A 26,499-nucleotide genomic window follows, 5' to 3' on the forward strand; every position below is an offset into this window, starting at 1 on the left:
CGTTTAAGTGTCAACAAATTTCAATGTAATAATCATATGTCTCTCTTTTCTTTCTGTACAGAATGCTGCGATTTTATGCGCTGCTGTCTCAAGACAGACCCCAGAGAGCGGATTGAACTGGAGCGCCTCAACCTCCATGCCTGGCTTAAGGTAAATACATGTTAATGACTTATTTTTGATTTGATTTGATTAGCTAGTAGGTAATAGGCATTAGATTTACAGGTTTATGGAAAGCTGTACAGTCAGTACTAATACACTGCACTGAGAATAAGTTGCTGTATGATAAAAGCTTCTGAAATGACATAGATATTTACATTAGATGTCGCCTATGCTATCGATGTCTATTGGAAGGAATGCATCAATAGAGCCGCTATTTTAGTACAGGGTAGCGCTCCTTTGAAATTAATATGGGACCAAGTTGCATTGGAGATATATAGACATATACACATATATCTATGATCGGGAGTTTTCCCAGTGGTTAGTAGGCCTTTGCAAATTTTTTCAAATTCCGGAAATTTTACATCACTTTTGTACATCAATGGGTAAGTGACCGCACGGACATTCCTGAAAAAGAACATGTTTGTGTGCATGAAAATGTATTATCCTCCCTCCCTGTTAAATTTGATCTAATCCGTGTCCTGAAACACACCCCCTCGCCTGCTTTCACTTCTTATTTTATTGGAGGGAGCTATTCTTTTGTGAATGAATCCCCCGTTATGAACGACTCGTTCACTTAGCCGACAATAATACAAGTTTTTAGCACTGCAGCGTCTTGTGGTCATATTTATTTTGCATTGTTTGCTTATTTTATTCAACAAAACTAGCATAAGCCTAGAATTTAGTGTGAGTTAGTGCTTCTTTGCGTTATGGTCAGTGCAGTAAGAGACTGTATTATAATCAATAATGCTACTGGTTTAGCACAAAAGTTCGTAAAATACAAAAACGTAAAAAATTTAATCTTACCTATGAATTGTTCTGCCTTTGTGCTTTGTTTTCCTTGTTTGCTCGTTACTACACCCGTACACAGCGCTAATGCCCAGCATCTTCAAATTGGCTTTAATCTTGACTAGTGCGGTTGACTTTTGTCCTTGAGAGCACTGTACAAATGTGGCGGCGGTATTGATGCACGCTCAGGGTCTGTATGCGATATCTAGTGTATATATCTTTGCTGAAATTATTTGACCTGTTCTTTAATGTCCAGTTTCTTTACTTTAGGCATGTTGCCTATATTTGTTTTTTATGCAGTTTGTGTGATGACAATAACACGATTTCTGTTTCTGTTTCAGACCAAAGAAGAGAAGATCAGCGAAACAAACTACTACATTTCATTTAAATAGTCCTGTTATGTGTGAATCAGACAATAGCCTTCGATTAAATAAACTCTCTACTGATTGACATTTTATATTAGCATCTTTGATTTATCCAGGAGGATCTCTCCTGGTCTAAAAACTCCACTGCACTAGCCAAAAAATCACAGCAGCGCCTCTACTTCCTCCCCATACTCAAAAGAGCAAGAGCACCAGCCCCAATCATGTACACCTTCTACAGAGGCACTATTGAGAGCATCCTGACCAGCTGCATCACTGTGTGGAACCTGCAATGCATCCTGCAGGAAAACACTTCAACACATAGTGAGAACAGCTGAGAAGATCATAGGTGTCTCTCTCCCCTCCCTTCATGACATTTACAGCACACGTCTTACCTGTAAAGCCCTCTGCATAACAGCAGATGCCACCCACCCAATGCACAGCTTCTTCAGTCTGCTGCCATCAGGAAGGAGACTGCGCAGTCTCCAGGCCAGGACCAACAGACTGAGGCCCCGTTTACACTAGTGCGTTTTAGTTTTAAAACGGCGTTTTAGAATGAAAACGATCCGCGTCCACACTCGCGTTTTACCCAGCGTTTCTGAACTGCTCTCCGTCCACACCAAAACGCTGAAAACGCACATCACGTGACCACACACACTCTTTGGCAAGCGCTGCAGCCCATCTACCCAGATGAGAGCTCTACTAGTCGGACTTCTCATCAAGCATCTCCCGCTGGATCTAATCTCACTATATTTATTAAACGGGATATTTCATTCATCTTGTTGTCTTTATCTAACGACATGTTCCCTGACTTTGGGCATTGGAATATATTATTGTTCTCAGGTAACGTGTTTTGGCTGAGCGCAAAGATAAGTTAATGATTAATGTAAGCATGTACATTCTGTATATTGACTGATCGCTTGCCTATATTTCCTATAATGTATAAACTTATTGTATGTTATACTGTTATAATGGCCATTATCGATTATTAAAACTGATATTCAGCAAAAGAGAGGGCGTGTATTTTCACTGAATTTGAAAGGAGGCAGTTCTTATCGGCTCCGTTTAGTTATAAATATCCACACAGTGAAGATGACGCTCATATATGCAGCACGACGCCTCAACATTTCTGCTGTCTGTTTAATTGTTAATATTAAAATGGAAATAGGCAGTTCCTTATATCATGTTTACATTTTATTGTTGAGAAAGTGAAACAACGTAGCCAGGGTGATGTGAATGAAGTTATAAAGTACACTGTTCCCTTTAAAGATTTACCCGTGTCCTCGGTATAGTCTCTTTTCCATATCAAACTGAAAAGAAGAGACTGCAGCCTTGATCAAACTTGCGAAGTCTGAACTTACAGATGCAAGATGCAGGACTGAACTGTGTGTGTTAGGCTACTTAATAATGAGGAAAAGCCCCAATCAGAGGCGAATGTCTGCAGCCCCGCCTCCGTTTTCAGATGTCTCCGTTTTCCATCATCCACACTGAGACGGAGCAGCAGCGTTTCAGAATGAAAACGGCTTCTCCAGCGTTTTCGAAACGATCCGTTTTCGGCGCTCGAGAACTCCGGTGGACGGATGGCGTAACCGTAGCAAAACTTATGCGTTTTCAAACTAAAACGCATTAGTGTAAACGGGGCCTGAAAGACAGCTTCATACATCAGGCTGTCAGGAAGCTGAACTCTCTCCCAGCTCTGCTCCCCGCTCCCTTCCCACGCACCTCCTCCCCTCGCACCTCTGGACTCTGACACACATACACACACACTCACACACACAAACACACACACACACACACCCACACACACACACACACACACACACACACACACACACACACTCATACTCATCTCACTTTTTGCAGACACAACATACTACCTCCCAATATGACACTGTCACTTTATCACAATTATCATGTTTACAAGTTCTTTTTGCAAAATACTGTTCTTTATCTGCACAACTCTGGTTTACTTTGCACTCATGTGCAATATGCCTCTAATGTCACTGTATTGTTTACAATTTTATTACCTATGTATATTTTTTAGACCACATTTATGTGCAATGTATATACTGTAAATTTTCTTTTTCTTAAACTCTACTATTTTTATATATATTTTATATTAATGTTAAGCACCTTGGGTCTGAGAGTAACACAATTTCGATTGTCTATATGTCTTGTACATGTGGCTGAATTGACAATAAAGCTGACTTTGACTTTGACTTTGACTTATCTTTTGAAAGTCATCAATTCATCCACTTATGAACTTGGTGTTCTGCTGGGTAGAGGAGGCTTTGGGCTTGTTCAAGCAGCAAGCCGACTGGAAGATGGCCTTCAGGTATACATTTTCATGAAATAATATTTAAATTACTGCTTTAAATCAGAGTATCAGATAAAAATAATGAATATATATGTGATTATCATTTTTGTGCTTAATTAAACTGCTTCTTTGCATTTATATTCTTGGAGCTCGATATGTCTGTTCAGTGTTAACAACTGAAATATCAGCCTGGGGGCTGTTCCAGAAAGCCGGTTATGTGACATACCCGGGTAAGTTTGAGAGTAAGTAGGTGGATAACCTCAACTTTGGTTCCAAAATCGGAGGTAACTTCTGGGTATGTTAAGTAGCCATAGCAACTTACTCTCTGAAGATAACCTGCTCCAGAGCAGGTTACCCGCGCAGACCGTGCTCCAGAGCAGGTTATGTTCAGAGAGTAAGTTGCTATGTTTCAGAGTTTGTCTGTTTCAGAGAGTTTACTGAGCATTGCGTGCTCTTTTGATGGGAATATTTATGGATGTGTACACACAGATACAAGTTTTTTCGTTGTGAGAGGGTTATAAGTGCATAGTTTTTTTCATAACCAAACTCATAATGTTAATGTATTTAACAAACCTTTTTGAAATCAAATGTGACAAACCGCGGGTCTGCGCTTACCATAAAAAACATTCAGTGCAGCTCTTTGTATTCGCGTCAGGGCATTTTAGGCAACTGTACAATGTGGCAGTAGGACCACCTGTACAGTATGCCTGGCACTGAACTGTTTTTTACACTTTTGTACAGTTCCTTGGTCATACATTACTGCGTATCATTACACGGATGATTCAGAGCACGGAAATAGCGTAGTGGACAGTGCGTCGATAAAGAACAACGGAGCGCACAACGGAGCGAGTTCGAATCTCACTTACAGATCTTGTGTTTTTTCTCTCCTTCTGCACCCTCACATTTTTCTGTATAATATTATAAGTGGCAGCTTTGTCTTTTGTAGGAAAATATATATTTAATTTAAGATGCAGGACGTCGTTCTTATATATACATTCACGCACACAAACCTACATTTTTTAATATAATATTTTTTTCAGGGTTTCTAAATGCTATTGTGTGCATTAATTGCAGCTGATTTTAAAGCTCCATCAGTCACTAAAGGACACTGATAATATAAAATTTGTCCAAAGTATAAGTGTGCAGGTACAACTTAATTTTCTATCCTTAATCTTTTGGTGTTTCAACTATTAAACTTATTGCTGCTTCCACTTACCAGCTCATATGTGATGACCCCACCTCATCACTATGTTAAGGCTAAATGGCTGATTTTCAAGAAGTAATGATTCAAGTGTATAACACAAATATAGTAAAAAAAAAAAACTATAAAGCAAATGTTGCTTAACACAATGTTTATTTTTAATATATTTGTATTATAAAATAGAATCATTACTGGGCACTACATTGTTACTTGCTGGAGGACAAAAGATACCCTTTTCTGCCTTATACGATGACACCCTACCTGCAGCCTGACCCAGAGGAAATCTCAGTGACCCAAGCAGACAAAACAGATGGAAGAGTGCTAAAAAAATATAATTAGTCAAAAAACTATGTTTAATCAAATATTTTGGTCTGTTCATTTCTTCATTTCCTGAAATAAAATGAATGATTTTTTACACTGCTTTATACACGCACCTTTCAACGTGTAACATATTTTTCATATACATTTCTCACCTTAAGTTGATGCTCATGTGACTTTATCTTTGAAGATGGACCTTATACAGCTACTTTAGAATTTAAATATGTAGATAAAAGATTTTGTGATCCAAGAGTAATATTCAAATATGGAAAAGTGCAGAAAATTCTTACACTGCTTGTTAGTTGAGGCAGAAGGAACTTCGTCTGCATGCAAAATATAAAGAACCTAAAGCTATCTGACAACAATCACTTACAACAGTGACAGAGTGTGTGGTTTAAGTCAACATACTCAAAAAGGATGTTAAAGAGTAGTTTAATTTATCATTACAATAAAATGGAGGGTGGCATGTGTAATTTAATGAACTAATAAATTTTCTTATTATTTAATTTTTATTTTCTTATCTATTTTTTATTCTATATTTCTTTCCTTCGTTGAAGCAGATGTGTAATCTCTGTGTTTAAAACCTCCAGCTTCGCCTCTGTAAAGTGCGTTGCCCTTTTTTTCTCACCGTGACTTTCTCGTGAATTCGGCGATCTACTGAAAATGCCTTCAGGTGTGTGCCGTGCACGCGCATTAACCCGCGGTTATCTTCAGGAGGTTGATTTAACTAACTCTTGTCACCTGTTTTGGAACCAACATACTCGCGGTAAGCAGGTTTTGGGTAAATCAACCGAGAGTTTAGGGTTTAGCAGATGGTAAGTTAACCCAGCTTTCTGGAATACCCCCCTGATCTCATGAGAAAACTGAACTATTTTGCCAGTTAGTGGTAATAGGTACAAATTCCTAATTCAAATTAATTTGTATGTAATAGTAAGGTTTTTAAAAGAATGCATGGTCAACCCGGATGAGCAAATTACACCAATGAGATTGTACAAATTCATACGAATTAACCACTAAATCAAAAAGTTGCTGTGAGATAGTGTTGGAAAAATTTAAACTCTGAATGCAATGATTGTGTATAATTCCATAACACATCCTTCTTTGTTTTGCTCAACAGGTGGCAATTAAATTTGCCCACACCGAGAACGTCAAGTTCATCAACATTGTAAGTAGGCTGGGCTTTTCTACTCTCAGTGACTGTTTCACTTCAGATACTTCAGATACTTCAGAGTCGATCATTGACGAGAATGTGGCACGGGTTATCATGCGGCAGGCAACAGTGGCAGCGCAAACGTGCTGCCGACGCAAAGTGTTTCACCGCGATATTAAGATGGAGAACCTCCTGATCAACCCGGACACCCTCGAAATCAAATTGATCGACTTTGGATGCGGGGAAATCCTCACCGATGCACCTTACAGATGTCTTGCTGGTATGTATGATCCCTTAAAACTGTGAAGTGTGTCTCAAACTGTAGTGAGGACCTTGAGTGGGTCAAGCTCTTACGTAGCATCATAGAAGGAAATCCACTAATCGATTAATACTAAATATTTAGGCACTATTTACTCGTCTTCGAGTGATTTTAATCTTTTATGAGTTTTTTCTGCTTTTGAACACAATAGAAGATATTTTGAGGAAAGCTGGAAACCTGTAGCCAGTTAGTCGGAAAAACAAATACAGTACTATGGAAGTCAGTGGTTACAGGTTTTCTACTTTCTTTAAAATATCTTCTATTGTGCTCACAGAAGAAACTCGGGAGGTTTGGAACTAGTCAAGAGTGAGTAAATGATGACAGTTTTAGTTTTCGGGTGAACTATTCCCAAAAACTGACAAACATCTGCTTTATCTGTTGTAAATCGAACAATTATTTGATTAAAAAATGACTAATGGTTAAAATCTTTCTCATTCAGGCACAGATCACTATGTCCCGCCTGAGTTTCAGATGACTGGCGAGTACCACGGTGAACGTTCGAGGTTACAGAAGTAACCCTTCGTTCCCCGAGGAGGGGAACGGAAGTGCTATTAAGTGGATTTGATCTTTGTGAAAATCTACGAAATGAGAGGATTCGGTTCAGAAGCCGCTTGTCTGAAAGAGTATTGAACGGGCCAATGAATGCAATGTATTGGCAGCGTAAGCTTGCACAGGTGTGCTTCATTGCCAATTATCCCAGCATATAAGCACACCTGGAGCGAGCAAACGCCATCCTTTTAAGCTGAAGAGACTTTCAAACAGCTAAGGGACAGTCATTATGGCGACGGAGTATAGCACTTCCGTTCCCCGAGGGTTACTTCTGTAACCTCGAACGTTCCCCTTCGGTTAGGGAACTTCAGTGCTATTAAGTGGATTTGATCTTTGTGAAAATCCACGAAATGGGAGAACTATGGAAAGCGCCATAATGACTGCACCTTACCAACGCCCCAGATGAGGGGATAGTCAAGCAAGCGTCACGCACCCACATCATGGGAGGCGCGGTCCTCCAACGTGTCCCTGGCCCTAATTTATCCTACTTCAACAGAAGTCTTACGGATTTAGATATATTTTTTGGGAAGTCGTGAGCATCTAGATAATTCTAGGAAATACGACAGTACGTTGGGAAGCGTGCAATCCCGATAGGGAGGACGCTGCGGAGGCCATCCGTTACCCAAGGGGGGATAGATGGCAGAATTTACATATGGACTAGCCCTAAAAAGGGGGAGTACGCATAGCAAAAGAGTGGTTAGCAGAGAGGGAAGACACGGGTCCACCCAGGGGGGAACTTAGCCATGGCGGAATAAGCATATGGAATCGCCTAGTGGGGATCACGCATAGCAGGCACCTATACCCAAAACGCGGGCTGACCAGTGGGCAGACCAACAACGTAGTGGGCCAGCAGGTGACTCCTCCGCTGAGTCAGTGCTGGGGGCCACGGAGGAATCTGCAGGGCTCACCTGACGGGGAACTTTACTGACAGATAAAAAGGCGCACGTACCTCCTTGTTAGGGAGAATGGCGCAGCAAGCGTGTTTCAACACCCCACTGAATTGTTTCCTCAATCACCAAGGGTTACCTAATACCCTTGAGGAAACCGGCTCCACTCGCAGATTGTTAAACCTTGCAAATGTGTTGGGTGTCACCCAGCCCGCAGCTCTACAGATGTCTCTTAGAGAGGCGCCGCGTGTGCGCTCGAAAGGATGCGAAGCTCCGAGTGGAGTGCGCACGCACTCTCGGGGGACGTGGCTCACCTCGGCTCTGATAAGCGAGAGAATGGCATCCACAATCCAGTGGGAAAACTTATTAGGGTACGGCACTTCCCTGCTGCCGACCGCCATAACAGACGAAGAGCTGCTCAGATGATCTAAACTCTGAGTGCGGTCCGGATAATACGCAAGACGCGAACTGAACAATAAAGAAAGGGCTGGGTCTGCCTCCTCCGAGGGCAGCGCTTGCAGGCTCACTACCTAGTATTAAAACGGAGTGGTAGGAACCTTGGGCACATATCGCGGGCGGGGTCTCAGGACGTGAGAGAAAGCCAGCCCAATTACAGGCACGAGTCACTGATCGAAAAATGCCTCCGGGTCCCCGACCCTCTAATCGATATCAACGCGACCAGCAGAGCTGTCTTCAGGGACAGAAAGATACTAAGTCGAGGATCGAAGGGATCTGACGCGGCTTGTGTAGCGAGGGCGAGATCCTAAGAGGGCATGAGAGGGGGCGGGGTGGATTAATTCGCTTAGCGCCCCTGAGGAACCAGATGATGAGGTTATGCGTTTCCACGGTGCTGCCAGCCACCGCATCATGAGAGCGGAGATGGCAGCCACGTAACCTTGAGTGTGGAGGGCGACAGCCTGCTCTCCAGCTTCTCTCGGCATAAAGAAAGCACAACGCTGATGTGGCAAATTACGGGGGTCTTCTCTGTGAGAGACGCACTATTCAGTGAATAGACTCCACTTCAGGGCATAGGCGCGCTCTGCTTTAGCCCGAGTGACGGTATTAGCCACCGCAATCGGAGGTTACCTAAGTCTTTCTCGCGTCTAAGGACCTCCAAAGATCGGCGAGGGTGCCAGATGGTGCCCTGTCCCTGAGAGAGTAGGTGCTCTCTCGAAGGGAACTGCCAGGGGAGGGCTATCGCGAGGGAGAGCTCTGACATCCAGGTTCGGTTGAGCCAGAGGGGCGCAACCAGCAACCTGTTCCTCGTCCTCCCTGACCTTGCACAGTAACTGCGCGAGCAGGCTCACTGGGGGAAACGCGTATTTGCCCATGCCCCGAGGCCAGCTGTAAGCCAGTGCATCCGTGCCGAGAGCACTCGGTCAGGGAAAGAACAACTGGCAATGAGCGATCTCGGGGGGAAGCAACAGATCGATCTGGGCTTCCCTGAATCACGCCCATATCAGCTGAACAGACTCGGGGTGGAGTCTCCATTCTCCAGGACGTAAGGCTGCCGTGAGAGCGCATCGGCTGCACGGTTGAGCTTGCCTGAATATGAATGGCGTGCAGTGATTTCAGCCGCGGATGACTCCAGAGGAGCAGACGGCGGGCGAGCTGAGACATGCGGCGAGAGCGCATACCCTCCATACGGCTGATATACGCCGCCGCCGCCGTACTGTCCGTCCTGACCAGCACGTGTTGCCGCTCCAGCACCGGAAAAAAACGGTGGAGAGCGAGGAACACTGCCAACAGCTCCAGGCGATATGCCAATGCAACTGGGTACCTTTCCACAGGTCCGCAGTCGCATGCCCGCAACGCACAGCCCCCCAGCCTGTGTTGGAAGCGTCTGCTGAAACGACAACAAGACTGCACGCTTGTTCTAGAGACACCCAGGCCTGTAGGAACGAGGGGTCTCTCCAAGGGCTGAGGGCGCGGCGACACAGCGCAGTAACAGAGACTCGGTGTGCGCGCGCGTGCCATGCGCGTCTGGGGACTCGATCGTGAAGCCAGTGCTGAAGTGGTCTCATATAGAGTAATCCGAGCGGCATGAAGCGGATGCGGATGCCATATGCCCCAGGAGCCTCTGAAATAGTTTCAGTGGGACCACTATTTTACTGTCGAGCTCTCTCAGACAGTACAGCATCAGCTGAGCGCGCTCTCTGCAGAGGCGCGCTGCCATGGTGACCGAGTCCAGCTCCAGCCCGAGAGAAGAGATCCTCTGCATGGGGGTGAGTTTGCTTTTTTCTCGGTTGACCTGAAACCCCAACAGGTGGAAGTGCCGGAGCACTTTGTCTCTGTGCATAATCAATTGCTCCGAGAGAGGGCAAAAATAAGCCAGGCGTCAAGAAAATTGAGTATGCAGATGCCCGCGAGCCGAAGGGGTGCTAAGGCACCCTTCGCGGGCTTGGTGAGGACCCGCGGAGACAGAGAGAGCCCGAGGGGAAGGCATTTGTATTGCCAAGCTCGACCTTCAAACGCAAACCGCAGAAACTGACGGTGGCGAGGAAGAGTGTAGACATGGAAATAAGCGTCCATCAGGTCTAATGCTGCAGACCAACCCAGAGGACGAACGCACCGGAGGATGCACTTCTGCGTGAGCATTCTGAACGGCAGCTTGTGCAGACAGCGGTTCAAAACGCGCAGATCTAGGATTGGCCGTGACCCACCGCTCTTTTTGGGCACGATGAAGTGTGGGCTGTAAAACCTTCATCTCCATCTCGGCTGGAGGGAGCGGCTCGATTGCATCCTTTGCCAGGAGGACAGCAATCTCCTCTCGCAAGACAGGGGACAGGGGGCTGACCCTGGCGAATACACACCCATGACTTGGGGGGCCGAATCGCATAGCCGAGTCTGATTGTCCGTATGAGCCACCGCGAAGAGCTGGCCCGCGCTAACCAGGCAGGCAGAGCTCTCGCTAATGGACTCATCGCTACAATTGCTGACGTACCAGCAGTGGGGCAGCGCGGAGTGGGTGTGCTGATCCGGGAAGCGTGCGGGTCCCACGGAAAAGCTGGAGGTGAGATATTTGCTCTCACTCCGCACCTGAGCTCCAGAGGGAAGGCTTGAGGGGTGGGAGAAAGGAGATCGTCCTCCCAGCGCTCGTGAGCCACTGGCGAAACGCACTGAATCTGCAAGCTAGAAAGCATAGCGTCCCAGACTGGCAGATTTCGGGCTGTCACATCCAGGGAAGTGGAAAAGTGCTCTTTCATGATGTTTTCATGGCAGTAAAAAGTGCCGTTGGAAATGGGGCCCCGCCCTCCAGCGGGGAAAGAGCAAGTTCCCTCTTCTCCAGATGGCCTGTCCCAGGGACGCTTCTCGGTCTGTTGCCGGACTTAGCGGCGTTCTGGGCAGGGCTGCCTGCTTCCGAGGTGCCCGACGCGCTCGCTTCGCCAGAGGCGTGTGCGGGGGCGGAGCAGCTCTCGAAGGCGGGCGCCTTCGGCGAGGAGCAGGTATGAATGGCACGGCGGGCGGAGCGGGCTATGGACCGCCGATAAGACATCACCCATCAACTGCTCTCTCACCTTGAATTCATAGGTGATTTCACAGACGGTGTCGCCGAACATGGCTTGGGATATGGGGAAAGTCAAGAAAGCGGACTTTGTCGACTTCGCGCATATCAGCCAGGAGTGGCGCTCCTGGATCACTAATGTGGACATTGTCCTCCCCAACGCACACGCAGCGGACTCAGTAGTCCGAAGAGCTAAGTCGGCGGCGGTGCGAAGCTCGTAAGCCTGGGTTGGACCCACCCTCGTGCAGCTCGGCCAGCGCCTGCGCTTGGTAGCGCTGGTAGGTGGCTATCGCATGCAAGGCGGAAGCAGCCTGGAATCACTGGTCACAGCAGGAGGAACCCTCATCGACTCGATCAGAAAGTCTCTGAAGCGAAAAGGATGGCGTTTGCTCGCTCCAGGTGTGCTTATATGCTGGGATAATTGGCAATGAAGCCCACCTGTACAAGCTTACGCTGCCAATTCATTGCATTCATTGGCCCGTTCAATACTCTTTCAGACAAGCGGCTTCTGAACCGAATCCTCAAATTTCGTGGATTTTCAAATCAAATCCACTTATAGCACTGAAGTTCCCCAACCGAATGAGAACATTTGACCTGATTTCAGTTCTTAGTTCTTTCATTCATTTTCTTTTTGGCTTAGTGTTTTTATTTGAATTTTCATTTTATTTAAAATATATTTATTTAGCTTTTTGCATGTTTATTTGCTATGCTGAGAAAATGAAATAATTTATTTTTTGGCATGCAGATTTATGTGAAATTGCGAATACAGGTTTGTAAAAAAAAAAGAAAAAAAGTATTTTTTGAGTATTCTAAGATCAGTTCAAACTTTTATGAAGTTTTAAAATTAAAATCAGTTGTTCACTGTATGTGTTTGGCTTTTGTTTTAGCAATCATGCTGAAAACTTTTAATTAATTTTATTTATCGGCTAGTCAATTACCTGCCTTCAAATCTACAGTTATCGTATCGGCCAAAAATTCTATATCAGTGTATCCCTAACATAAGATGAAAAATGTTTGCAAATTTGTTTTCACTGCAACAGTCGTTATCCAACAAACAAGCACAAGTTCAGTTTTCTTCTAAATAAATCTCAAAGATTTATCTCTAGCAAGTAAATAAATAACAAAAAATGCAGTAGCATATACTATACAATGGGCTATATGCACAGCTAGTGTTTTTCAGCCAATGATGAACTTCTGGTGAAAGATTAATGTGACTATTTTCAATTTAATAAGGTTCCTTTTACTGCATCTATGTTGTAATGTAATTCAAATATTTTCATTTACATAGAATTAAGCATCCATTTGGTTGTTAAAGCGTAAAAGAGACAAAAGACGGTTTAAATGCAGGTGCTGTCAAAAGCGGCAGGCTAGCACAGAAATTCTATTGAAAACACTGGGGTAAAACTAATTTCCATATTTCAAAAACATGAAACAGAAAAAAATAATTTATTTCAGTGTATCTTGTTTGGTCTGATTCCCACTTTATATCATATCATAGCCAGGCAGTAAAGATTACAGTTTTTTTAAGAAATCAGATCCTAAATATGGCAAATTTTGTATGGGATGAAAATTAACCGGAAACCCTGGGGCTGGTGGACTGAATTTAAGGGCCTACTCACACTATGCCATCCGTACCATGCCCAGGCCCAGGCCCGTTTCCCGGATCGTTTGAGAAGTGTGAGTGCGCTGAATCGGGCTCAGGCACGGTTCACTTGGCCGGCCCTGGCCCGGTTGGAAGAGGTGTGCCTGAGCGCGGTTCACTTGGGCTTTAGCGCGGCACGCTTGTGTGTACGTGCAAAACGTGCCAAAGCCCGAAACTGGAAGCGAGACGTGACTTTTAAGGGGTTGTTTCATGTGGATTTATTAAAGAGCCCATATTATGGGTTTTTGAAAATTCCCCTCCATGTAGTGTGTAACACAGCTCTAAGTGAAGTGAAATATCCAGCTAAGGCGTAAATCTGTAAGAATACAGTGTTTAAAATGGTTGATTCATCTATAAAAGAGTCGACTCATAGTGCTTCAAACGAGTCGCCTTGATAACGAGTCATTAGGTGTTTCGCCATGACGTACGAACGAAACCAAGTTATTCACGTGCATGCGCAAACCCGGGAGATTTCAAACCTGAGGCCCCGCCCTGTGACGCAGAAACCCACACACACAAACACACGCACACAAACATGCCGGTCGATTGAAGTCACACTGCAGATGGATAATATTGAGTCTCTACCCAAAGATGAAACATCAGCATTATAACCAAGCAGTTGGAAACCACTGGAAACTTCTGGAAACTACATGCTACAAAGAATACTTCATCTGCGTTTGTTGAAGGAAGGATCAGTAAAGAGTAAGTTAACTTACTGATGGACGTCAGGATGGGTTTCTTCCTCCATTTCTCAAGTGTAAGTACGTGCGATTAAAGTTGTTGCCTCGTTGACTCTAGCTTGCAAATGTATTTAGTTGTGATTTGTTACTTGTAACCAACGGTACTGTATCAGGTTAACTGGCTATATTCTCTTATCGCGTGCAAAGTCACGTTAAAAACGCGACGCGTGCTGCTTTGTTTACGGAGCTCCGTGGTAGAGGTCTGCATTCCCGCGGTGCGGGAATAAATTTCCGAATAAATCGCGGGAGTGGTCGGTAACGGGTTTAATTTGGGACGGGAGCGGGCTGTCTAGCAATATCACGGATATTGCTATGCGAATGAGAAAGAGAGAGAGCTTTGCCTGTGTGTCTGCTTGGTGCTTGTGTGTGTGTGTTAGTGCGCACGCGCGCGTATGAGAGAGAGAGAGCTTTGTCTGTGTGTGTGTGCTTGGTGCTGTGTGTGTTTATACAGACAGCTTGGCTGTCTGGACTGTATAGCTGGGTGATTTTTGGTTTTGTTCTCCCCCGCTCTTTAGCGGGTTCGGGCGCGGCGGGCAGAAAACGGGGCGGGTCGGGCACCGGGACAACAAATTCTTAATATAAGCGGGAGCGGTCGGGTTCAGGCTAAAACCTTGCGGGTGCGGGCGGAAGCGGGAGCGTTGTCGTCCGGAGGTGTGTGTGTGTTTTTGTTTGTGTGTGGCAGCTAAAATCCACGCCTACACTATCGAGCGTGTATGATCTGTGATTACTTTTTATATTGCTGATTAGCTATTGGGCATTTCACTCTCTGACTGAAGGCAGTCGACCAATCGCGACAGACTGTCATCGGTCCAATCAGCGCAGATTAGCTTCGTGCTAAGGAGGGGTTTGGGAACAAATGAATCACTGGATGATTCATACGGGAGTCACTGGAATAATTAGGTAAAAATAAATGCAAATTATAAGACCATGAAAGTGTTTTTTGACCTTGCATGCATATTAGACTGTTGTTGGAGACCCTTACAACCAAGATATGACCCTATTTCATGTATAATATGGGCTCTTTAATCATTCTTACTGTTCTGTGATCGCAAAACTGCTGTAGTTTATTAAAGACGAGAACTCCTCACAGCATGACAGCTGCGCGCCTTCAGCAGACCTCCTCATTCCTGCAGCACGAGAGCTTTATGATTGTTCATGAGCGCCAAAAGTGGCGGATCTGTGCGGTGAAATATCTGACTGCGTGTCACCGCATCCCTAAGGACTGTTTGGCGAAATATTTGACTGCATGTCAATGCATAACAAACGACTGAAAGGATATATCTAGAGAAATCTCCACTACTGGGTGAGAGGGTATGGCAAGCCGTTTTAGCATTTAAACCTTGTTCTGACTATCCATAAATATATTTAGAGATATCTCTAATTATATTTTGACTAGTCATAATTATAATTCAACTAGTCAGATTGGAGATATCTGCAAATATATTATGACTTACTAGTCATATTCCTCCATTGACTTCCATTGAAAAATATTTGCAGATATCTCTAAATGAGTTTTGACAAGTCACAATTGTAATTAGAGATATCTCTAAATGAATTTTGACTAGTCAAAAATCCAATTCAAGATATCTACAACTGTAATTCGACTATTAGTCAATCAATTAGAGATATCTTCAAATATATTTGTAAATATCTCTAAACATGACGAATTAAAGATATCTCCAAATGTATTATGACTAGTAAAACTCAACTAGAGATATCTCTAATTACAATTGTTACTAGTCAAAATTCATTTGGAGATATCTGCAAATATTTTTCAATGGAAGTCAATGGAGGAATATGACTAGTTACAATATATTTGCAGATATCTACAATCTGATTTCGTACTAGTACAATTGTAATTGCAGATATCTCTAATTGTCATTCTGAGTAGTGGAATTATAATTATGACTAGTCAAAATATAATTAGAGATATCTCTAAATATATTTATGGAGTCAGAACAAAGATTTAAATGCTAAAAAGGCTTACCATGGAGAGCGCTTCTCACTGAACAGAGCAGCAGCGATGACGTAAGCGTGCCAAGGCCCGATATGGTGTGAGCACGGGCCGTCGGGGGAGACGGGAGGGGGGACAAGCGTGCTTTGGCCCGGTTCGAGGCAACTGTACCTAGTGTGAGTACGGGCTTAAATTCTGTGTGCAGATCTCAGAACCAGGACTGAAAAACACTGTCCTAAGGTAATCACTCAGCTATCAGTAATCAAGTTTAGCTCTAGATTACCTGTCTCTTCTCCTCTCAACTTTTGTTGTGTGGGTCAAAGGAAGGGCTGACCATATGGTTGGATACTGCTCCACAAATCATTCAACAAACTCAAAGGAAGTCTCAACATTTCTTCACATCCAGCACAACACCGAGGCCTGAAACTGAAAAAAAAAGGATTTTAAAAATGTTTAAATACAGTTAACTTTGCCCAAGTTACTAAAATAATTTTTATTTTACTTGCCATGAAACACGCTCTTTGTGATGTTCAATCTCTTGATTCTGTATCCTTGCCACGCACTTGGAGATGGTTTGGATGATATGTGGTTGTAACTAAAGGGTATTAAAAATGTTACATAAATACTAATAACAGCACCATTATGTATAGCAATATTTGAGCTCTAGACAAGTTAGAAAGCAAATGAGTACTCCAAACAAAAAAGTATGAGTGATTTCCTTAGTCAGACACTCACGCCTCTGGCTAAATGACACCAAATCACAAAAGAGAAAGTTAAAACTATTTGTTAATTTACAAATTGTCTTAACTAATGTTAAATATTGTGATTTGTTGAATGAAACCATGAAGGTGAAAACAGAAATGAGCTAATAATAACATTTAGCATGAAGAAATAGCTTGCAGGCATGTTTACCCCATGCACACAGTGAATGTATGGCAGACTAGCATCTTTAATATGACGCAATAGCCTACGTAACGTATAACTTTAATATGATCACAATCTGTGTCGCGTGAGTAACTTACATGTTATAACTTTAACGAAACCTGCGAGTGATCTAACCACTGTTTGTGTTGTTTGTCGTTAAACTGTATACAGAATCATCTTTGCAAGATTTTTAATTTGAGGTTAACTTACCTCAGACTGCTTCAAGGAGTTTTGTGCATTTTAACCAGATTATTTTCTAAAATCACTTACAAAAATACACAACTGTTAAATAGTGAAACTTTAAAATGGCTATAATTGATAAATAAATGTCGACTTTACCTCGTCCTCCCTCTTCTTGCTGGATGATCCAATAATATTCAGCTGCAGGCCTGCAGAACCACACATGTTTGAGGCCCACACAACCTAGAACACACATTCTAGGCAAACCATATATGGTTACGACGGATGTTAAAGTTATAACGTCTTTTTGGACATCGTCATCGATATATTTTGATATATATATGATTAAAATATTGTACACAATAAACAATAGTGTTTACTTTGCTTATTTTCACAAATAGTGCGATTGAGACGGGGCCGAATAGAATAGGGAGCATTGTTTCCGATCGCCATTCAATATAATAGAGTGAACAGTTTTTAATCAGTCATTATAGCTGATCAGTCATTATTATCTGACAATAATATGGCAGATACTCGTTTGCTGGCCTTGCTGAATGATCTCATTTGGACAGGTTTAATTTATATAATGGATTAATTTATGATGAAGGAAATAATAGCAAGTTAGGCAATAATACAATAGATGTAATAAAAAATCTTTTTACATGTAACAAATGTATAACACTATATTAATATTTTACTCAAGTCATTTAATAGTGTTTATTAGCTTAATTTTCTAATAACCTTTTAATTAATGATTTCCCACATTTAATACTGTAGTAATTTAATACTACAGTAATAAGAAACAAATAGGAACAAATTAACTATTAATAAAAAAAATCATAAGTGTGTTTGTGTGTATATATATATATATATATATATATATATATATATATATATATATATATATATATATATATATATATATACACACACACACACACACATACACACACACACACAGACAAGAAGGAAGACAGGAAGATTTGCGTATTTATTTATTTATTTATTTATTTATTGTTTTGTAGGTTTTGTCCTCCATACACCCCCACCCCCACACATACACCCGAAAAAAGAAACTAAAATTATTGTCTATTACTTTGTTCAGTTTTTTTTAAATATGCTTTAAATGGGCCAATCACGTTTTAGCTTGGTGTTGCTGGAATTTAAAAAATGTCAATTGACGTTCCATCACGTTCTAAAGTTGACGTGTTGCTGAATTTGCGTCATTACTCAAGATCTGGTAGTCTGCAAATACACGAAGACTATCTCTTTGATAGATCGGTTTTTCAAAGTTCTCGTTTTTTAGACTATTTACTCTTTTAAAATGTTTACATTACTCGGAGTAATTGCTTTAGTCCTGCGAGAAAGGACCGTCAACAAAACCCACTCAGATGGGGAAGAACTCGTGGAGAAAAACACTCCATCCACGATGAGCAGTGATGGTAAATCATATGTTATAAGAACACCAAAGTTTGTATATAGGGCCCTACACTCGTTGTCGTTTAAGTGCTTTATTATTAATTTTAATATGATCTTTAATTAGCCTAGTTTTATCAATCAGTTTTATGAAGTCTGTAACATACAGTCGATTGTGTATCTACAGTTGATTTAGTATATTTCTTCAGTTATTCTCCATATTTCCAAACCAGCACGTCTCTTGGATAAACTTATTTAAAGATCAAGTTTGCCTGTAGGCCTATACAATTTTTTGTATCTCTGGGCAGTTTTCATCACAACCCGTGCAGGAGATTTTAGTTTTATTTATCTCATAAACTAAACGAATGAGCAGTATCTAATTTAATCTGTAACAATCTGTATAGAGGCAATACGAAACAAGCGGCTTTGAGAATTTCAATTCTGATTTAATAAATATACCAAAGTGACTGAGAAAATCTGTAATGCATTACAGTATAATATATAATGTGTTACAAAATCAAAATAAACAAATAAACTCATCATCATTCAGTTTTTTACATTGCATAAACGCTCACTTTGTCATGCAACTGCAATTCATTGCTTTAACTAAGGTAGGAGGTAAGGTCAAAACACAAAGAGCATAACAAGCACATACATGTTGAAACCACAAAACTAAACCCCAAATAGTCACTTCATAATTTATATTATCCATTGATATGGCTAAATAATATTTCATTTATAAAATTTGAATTAAAAAAAATTTGTTATTGCATATTTTTTCTCTTTTTAGGTCGAGAAATTGATGGCAGGACCGAACACCTGTCATCAGAGGAACCAAAGACCAGTGGTTGTCCAGTCCATGTTGATGACCACAGTGAGGTCCTCCTTTCTCCCAGCACTGCACCGACCCTTCAAACTCCAGACCATGCTGCAGCTCAAAATATTGACGACGTCCCTACAGTCTGTGCCATGTCCGACTGTAGTGAGGATGATGTCCTTCAAGCTGCAGTGCCTTTGCTAGCGGACTTGTGTGCACATGTTCTTCAGGACACTGAGCCACAGTCATGCCAGCAGCAGGATATGGAGAAAACTATAACTGGTCAGTTTGTTAACTCACTCACCATTAAGCAATTCAATCATTAGACGGCAGTTTAATAGGGGTGTAATAATAAGTGGTTTAGTTAAATTTCAGTATGTTTTGTGAGAAAATTGGCAAAACTTAGAATGGCTTCCTTGTTTTTTCAGTTGTGAACATTAACAGTTTAAAGCATTTTAAATAAATGCCTGCCTGGTTAAAATAATAAGGGAAATGGCAACACTTTACAATAATGTTCCATTATTAATGATATTAATTTTTTTGCTAACTTGAATTAAGAATAAAAAAATATGTGTACTGCATTTGTTGTAAACAATAGAAAATTCTTACATTTCTTACCCCTTAATCAAAATAAGAGCAAGATAAACAATTAGAAAATACAGTTAGCTAAAAATGATTGTACAAAATTAAGGAACACTCTGAATATTTATTCATTTCATTCATTTACATAAATGTGTTTGTCAATGTTTCAGTATTCAGAACACTACTGAGCATTTACATCGAGCAGTGTCACTTTTTCAGTGTTAATAATTCATTTATCAAATGTGAATAAAACAATCCTTAGTTATTACATACTTTTTGCTCTTTTTTAGGTCGAGAAATTGATGGCAGGACTGAATACCTGTCATCGGAGGAACCAAACACCAGTGGCTGTCCAGTCCATGTTGATGGCCACAGTGATGTCCTCCTTTCTCCCAGCACCGCACCGACCCTTCAAACTCCAGACCATGCTGCAGCTCAAAATATTGATGACGTCCCTACAGTCTGTGCCATGTCCGACTGTAGTGAGGATGATGTCCTTCAAGCTGCAGTGCCTTTGCTAGCTGACTTGTGTGCACGTGTTCTTCAGGACACTGAGCCACAGTCATGCCAGCAGCAGGATTTGGAGAAAACTTTAACTGGTCAGTTTAATACTTACCATTAATTAATTCAATGAACATGCACAGACTAGATGACAGTTTAATATAAGTGTAATAATAAGTGGTTCAGTTAAATTTCAGTATGGTTTGTGAGAAAAATGGCAACATTTAGAATTGCTTCTTTGTTTTGTCAGTTGTGAACATTAACAGTTTAAAACATTTTAAATAAATGCCTGGCTGGTTAAAACAATACAAGAATTAGTAACAGTTTACAATAATGTTTCATTGATTAATGATATTAATTTTTTTGCTAACATGAATTAAGAATAAAAAATGTGTACTGCATTTGTTGTGAACAATAGAAAATACTTACATTTCTCACCCATATTCTAAAAAAGAGCAAGATAAACAATTAGAAAATACAATTAAGTAAAAAATGATTGTACAAAATGAAGAAACACTCTGAAAATGTATTAATTCTATTCATTCACACAGATGTGTTTGTCAATGTTTCAGTATTCGGAAGACTACTGAGCATTTACATCGAGCAGTGTCACTTTTTCAATGTTATTATTTAATTTATCAAATGTGAATGAAACAATCTTTAGTTATTACATACTTTTTCTTTTTTCAGGTCGAGATATTGATGGCAGGACTGAAGGCCTGTCATTGGAGGAACCAAACACCAGTGGCTGTCCAGTCCATGTTGATGGCCACAGTGAGATCCTCCTTTCTCCCAGCACCGCACCGACCCTTCAAACTCCAGACCATGCTGCAGCTCAAAATATTGACGACGTCCCTACAGTCTGTGCCATGTCCGACTGTAGTGAGGATGATGTCCTTCCATCTGCAATCTCTTTGCTAGCTGACTTGTTTGCACGTGTTCTTCAGGTGAAGGATGATCCACAGTTATGCCAGCAGCAGGATATGGAGAAAACTGTGACTGGTCAGTTTGCTAACTTCACCCTGAACATGCAGAGATTAGAATCCAGCTTAATAGGACGATAAATAGTTTAAAACTGTTCCATCCGTTAATTTTAGTTATTGTATTTATGAAATAAGAATTAAAAATACTTGCACAGCATTAATCAAACTACAACATTTACTTGTGTATTATTAAAAACTCAAGGTTATGCATTTTAAAGAGATAGTCCACCAAACAAATAATATTCTGCCATCATTTATTCACCCTCGACTTGTTCCAAACCAGTACATGTTTTTTTTCTGTTGAACAGAAAAGAAGTTATATTAAAGAATGTTGAAAGCCTGTAACCATTGACATCCATTACATGTTTTTTCTTTTTTAGGTCGAGATATTAATGGCAGGACTGAACACCTGTCAGCGGAGGAACCAAACACTAGTGGCTGTCCAGTACATGTTGATGACCACAGTGAAGTCCTCCATTCTCCCAGCACTGCACCAACCCTTCAAATCTCAGACCATGCTGCAGCTCAAAGTATTGACAACGTCCCTACAGCCTGTGCTACGTCCAACTGTAGTGAGGATGATGTCCTTCAAGCTGCAGTGCCTTCGCTAGCTGACTTGTGTGAACGTGTTTTTGAGAAGAAGAAAAACTTTTTCGGTCAGTTTGCTACCTTGACACTCATTCCTTAATTCAATGAACATTCACAGTATATCTCAGTTTATAGGGTGTAACTATATATAGTTCTGTTCAATTCCATTACAGTGTGGAAGAAAAAATGGTAACACTTTACAATAAGGTTCATTAGTTAATGCATTTACTAACATAAACTAATCATTAACAACAGATGTACAGCATTTATTAATCATAATTGAACATTTACTAATGCATTATTAACATCCAAGTTCGTGCTTGTTAACATTGGTTAATGCACGATGAGTTAACATGAACTAACAATGAACTACTGTATTTTCAGTAACTAACATTAACTAGCATGAACAAATACAGTAGTAAATGTATTGTTCATTATTTATTAATGTTAGTAAATGCATTAATTAACATTAACTAATGAACCTTATTGTAAAGTGTGACTGAAAAAATTTCTTATTACTAATATCAGTTATAATATATATTATCATAAAAGTTAGAGCTCTAATAATCTAAAAATAATCAAGTAAATAAAAAGTGAGAAAAAGGGAATTCTACATTAATTATCATAAACATAAATTTTAACATATATATATATATATATGGATTTTTCAGTCATTAAAACAAATCAGACAACTACTATTATTAAAACCTTTGCTGCATGGAAAATTAAAAAATCTGCCAAATTTTATTTGACAGAAAAAACAACAGTTATATTTAAGTTTTAATAAAATACTTTTTTTCACCTGTATTCAGAAAACGCAAGAACCTAAAATTATTGTTTAAAATTCTGGGAACATTGAATATTTATTAAGGTGTTGTACTCACTCTTGTTCATTCATGCACAGAGATGTGTGGGAGCGCTGCTGAGAATTAACATCCAGCAGTGTCACTTTTTCCCTGATTTAATCTGTCTTTTTGTCCATATTTTGTACACATTGACTGAACTTAAAGTCCTGCACCAAAATGGTTAGGTGCGAATAGTTACACCCCTACAGTTTAGTAGTTTAAGCTTCAGACTAACTTAAATATACATATTGTTTAATCGTTTTTGATAACTAACATTCAGCTATAATAGTAAGTGTAGTCAATTTTTTTCCCAACAAATCTGATTTCTCTTTTAACAGTCATCAATTCACGCAAATATGAAATTGGTGAGGAGCTCGGTGAAGGTGGTTTTGGGACCGTCTATGCAGCGACTCGTTTGGATGATGGACTTCAGGTATGAATCTGAATTGCAATAATAATCTAGCCATTCATTTTGTCCTATTAGTCTTATTTCATCATTTCCTTTGTTCCTAATTTTAAAACATCCATTCTTTTGTTTTGTTGATCAGGTGGCAGTGAAACACTGTCCCATGTTCTGCACGAAGTTCATCAGCATTGTAAGAAGACTGTGCTTTTTGTTTCTTCTCAGTCTAACAATTTTACATTTCAAACACGTCATGCTAACATTAAAGGATTAGTTCACCCATAAATTAAATTATGTTATTAATTACTTACCCTCATGTCATTCCAAACTTTCGTTCTTTCTAGGATGGTTTTGCTCAACCACTTCCAATAGAAATTGCTCTTCAAATCCTTGTCAATCAAGGCCCAAGGGTTCCTGAAATTCTTGAGCTTCTGGACTGGCAGGTGGAACAGGGCTTCTACCTCATGGTTCTGGAACGGCCCATACCCTGTCAGCCCCTGAGCGCTTTTATAAAAAGCTATGTTGGCCCCATTAAAGAAGACGCCATTCGGTTTATCATGAAACAGGCGGTATTCGCAGCTCAAACATGCTGCCAAAGAAAAGTGTTACACCGAGATATTAAGCTGGAGAACCTCCTGATCAACCCGGACACCCTTGAGGTCAAATTGATTGACTTCGGGTGCGGAGAAATCCTCCAAAATGAGGCTTACACAGCCTATTGTGGTATGTATGAAAGCTGTGGTGATGAGTTGAGGGCTTTTCATACTTGACTCTGAGTGGGCCAAGCTCTCAATCAAATGAATTCTTGCATAGTAATAATGGATATTCAATTAAAAAATGGCATGTTGATTTAAACAAAATCTCTTTCCTCCAGGCACCGAAGAGTTTTGCCCTCCTGAGTTTCAGATGACTGGCAAATACCACGGAGAACCAGCGACAGTGTGGTCTCTCGGGCTAGTCTTGTTTGTAATGCTTTTCTGGAAATTTCCAACATTACGTGAACTGAACAGGATCATGACAAAAGACATAGAAGGCCTGTCAGAAGGTGAGATCTTCATTTCAGCAAAGAACAGTTGTAATTTTTTAGTCTCAAGGCAGGTGCATGAAATATTGCTGTTGTACGAACTTGTATGCGATTTTCCCATCAGGAGAAGTGGAAATCATTGATGCTAGTATGGTCATTGCTGCATTGCATATTTTTAATAACTCATCTCTAACTGAAAAATACATCATTTATATAAAAAATAACTGATTTATTTTATCTTAGCCATGATGACAGTAAATAACATTTTACTAGATATTGTTAAGACACTTCTATACAGCTTAGAGTGACATTTAAAGGCTTAACTAGGTGAATTAGTGTAACTAGGCAGGTTAGGGTAATTAGACAAGTTATTGTATAATGATAGTTTGTTCTGTAGATTATTGAGAAAAAATATCTTTAAGGGGCTAATAATTTTGTCCTTAAAATGGTGTTTAAAAATTTAAGACTGCTTTTATTCCAGCCGAAATAAAACAAATAAAACTTTCTCCAGAAGAAAAAATATTATCAGACATACTATGAAAATTTCCTTGCTCTGTTAAACATTATTTGGGAAATATAAAAAAAATAAATAAATTCAAAGGGGGCTAATAATTATGACTTTAACTGTATATTTCACTTTATAATTCACAAATCAGGTATACTGGTTTTCCGATTTTTATCAAAAGCTGATACATGAGAGAGAGGGAGAATGAGAGAGAGATTAACTCTGAAAGCAATGTCTACCTATGTCCATGTTTTTGACACTATATATAATCTTCTGACCTTCATAATCTACAATCTTCGCACCATGTATGTCTGCCTTTAGACAGAACAACAAATTAACTTGTGGCTTAAAAAGGATGATCGTCTTGATCAGGGAAGGGCAACTTTCATCCTGGATGGCCAGACTTTTGCTCCATTACTAATCAAACAAACCTGAATCATCAAATCAATGCTTTTAAGATCACTGGAAAGCTATAGAAACGTGTGTTCGATGAGTGTTGGAGCTAAACTCTGCAGGATAGCGGCCCTTCAAGAGCAAAGTTGCACATCCCAGATCTAGATCGTTTAAGTGTCAACAAATTTCAATGTAATAATCATATGTCTCTCTTTTCTTTCTGTACAGAATGCTGCGATTTTATGCGCTGCTGTCTCAAGACAGACCCCAGAGAGCGGATTGAACTGGAGCGCCTCAACCTCCATGCCTGGCTTAAGGTAAATACATGTTAATGACTTATTTTTGATTTGATTTGATTAGCTAGTAGGTAATAGGCATTAGATTTACAGGTTTATGGAAAGCTGTACAGTCAGTACTAATACACTGCACTGAGAATAAGTTGCTGTATGATAAAAGCTTCTGAAATGACATAGATATTTACATTAGATGTCGCCTATGCTATCGATGTCTATTGGAAGGAATGCATCAATAGAGCCGCTATTTTAGTACAGGGTAGCGCTCCTTTGAAATTAATATGGGACCAAGTTGCATTGGAGATATATAGACATATACACATATATCTATGATCGGGAGTTTTCCCAGTGGTTAGTAGGCCTTTACAAATTTTTTCAAATTACGGAAATTTTACATCACTTTTGTACATCAATGGGTAAGTGACCGCACGGACATTCCTGAAAAAGAACATGTTTGTGTGCATGAAAATGTATTATCCTCCCTCCCTGTTAAATTTGATCTAATCCGTGTCCTGAAACACACCCCCTCGCCTGCTTTCACTTCTTATTCTATTGGAGGGAGCTATTCTTTTGTGAATGAATCCCCCGTTATGAACGACTCGTTCACTTAGCCGACAATAATACAAGTTTTTAGCACTGCAGCGTCTTGTGGTCATATTTATTTTGCATTGTTTGCTTATTTTATTCAACAAAACTAGCATAAGCCTAGAATTTAGTGTGAGTTAGTGCTTCTTTGCGTTATGGTCAGTGCAGTAAGAGACTGTATTATCATCAATAACGTTACTGGTTTAGCACAAAAGTTCGTAAAATACAAAAACGTAAAAAATTTAATCTTACCTATGAATTGTTCTGCCTTTGTGCTTTGTTTTCCTTGTTTGCTCGTTACTACACCCGTACACAGCGCTAATGCCCAGCATCTTCAAATTGGCTTTAATCTTGACTAGTGCGGTTGACTTTTGTCCTTGAGAGCACTGTACAAATGTGGCGGCGGTATTGATGCACGCTCAGGGTCTGTATGCGATATCTAGTGTATATATCTTTGCTGAAATTATTTGACCTGTTCTTTAATGTCCAGTTTCTTTACTTTAGGCATGTTGCCTATATTTGTTTTTTATGCAGTTTGTGTGATGACAATAACACGATTTCTGTTTCTGTT

The 26,499-nt window shown here is 40.5% G+C and overlaps 1 protein-coding gene and 1 long non-coding RNA gene across 2 annotated transcripts in view; one reads left to right on the plus strand and one right to left on the minus strand.

Moving 5' to 3' along the window:
- LOC137487498 (uncharacterized) overlaps positions 1–26,499 on the plus strand; it is a 35,800-nt gene that overhangs the window by 7,041 nt on the left and 2,260 nt on the right. Inside the window, exons 10-26 of the mRNA XM_087240200.1 lie at positions 62–150; positions 1,287–1,336; positions 1,409–1,440; positions 3,548–3,642; positions 6,261–6,573; positions 7,052–7,102; positions 16,095–16,129; positions 18,300–18,435; positions 19,200–19,508; positions 20,099–20,407; positions 21,000–21,311; positions 21,673–21,948; positions 23,064–23,158; positions 23,274–23,321; positions 23,473–23,851; positions 24,003–24,173; positions 25,279–25,367. Of these exons, the coding sequence (XP_087096326.1) occupies positions 62–150; positions 1,287–1,336; positions 1,409–1,440; positions 3,548–3,642; positions 6,261–6,573; positions 7,052–7,102; positions 16,095–16,129; positions 18,300–18,435; positions 19,200–19,508; positions 20,099–20,407; positions 21,000–21,311; positions 21,673–21,948; positions 23,064–23,158; positions 23,274–23,321; positions 23,473–23,851; positions 24,003–24,173; positions 25,279–25,367 (2,789 nt within the window). The remainder of the gene's footprint in view (positions 1–61; positions 151–1,286; positions 1,337–1,408; positions 1,441–3,547; positions 3,643–6,260; positions 6,574–7,051; positions 7,103–16,094; positions 16,130–18,299; positions 18,436–19,199; positions 19,509–20,098; positions 20,408–20,999; positions 21,312–21,672; positions 21,949–23,063; positions 23,159–23,273; positions 23,322–23,472; positions 23,852–24,002; positions 24,174–25,278; positions 25,368–26,499) is intronic.
- LOC147846407 (uncharacterized) lies at positions 12,222–18,096 on the minus strand. Its single transcript, XR_015478700.2, has 4 exons — positions 17,969–18,096; positions 17,153–17,171; positions 16,074–16,315; positions 12,222–13,150 (listed from the first exon to the last, which is right to left on the minus strand). It is a non-coding gene; the product is annotated as an uncharacterized LOC147846407 (long non-coding RNA).

Source organism: Danio rerio, chromosome 2 (genome assembly GCF_052040795.2).
Source record: "Danio rerio strain M-AB ecotype USA chromosome 2, GRCz13ab, whole genome shotgun sequence".
Taxonomy (NCBI): Eukaryota; Metazoa; Chordata; class Actinopteri; order Cypriniformes; family Danionidae; genus Danio; species Danio rerio.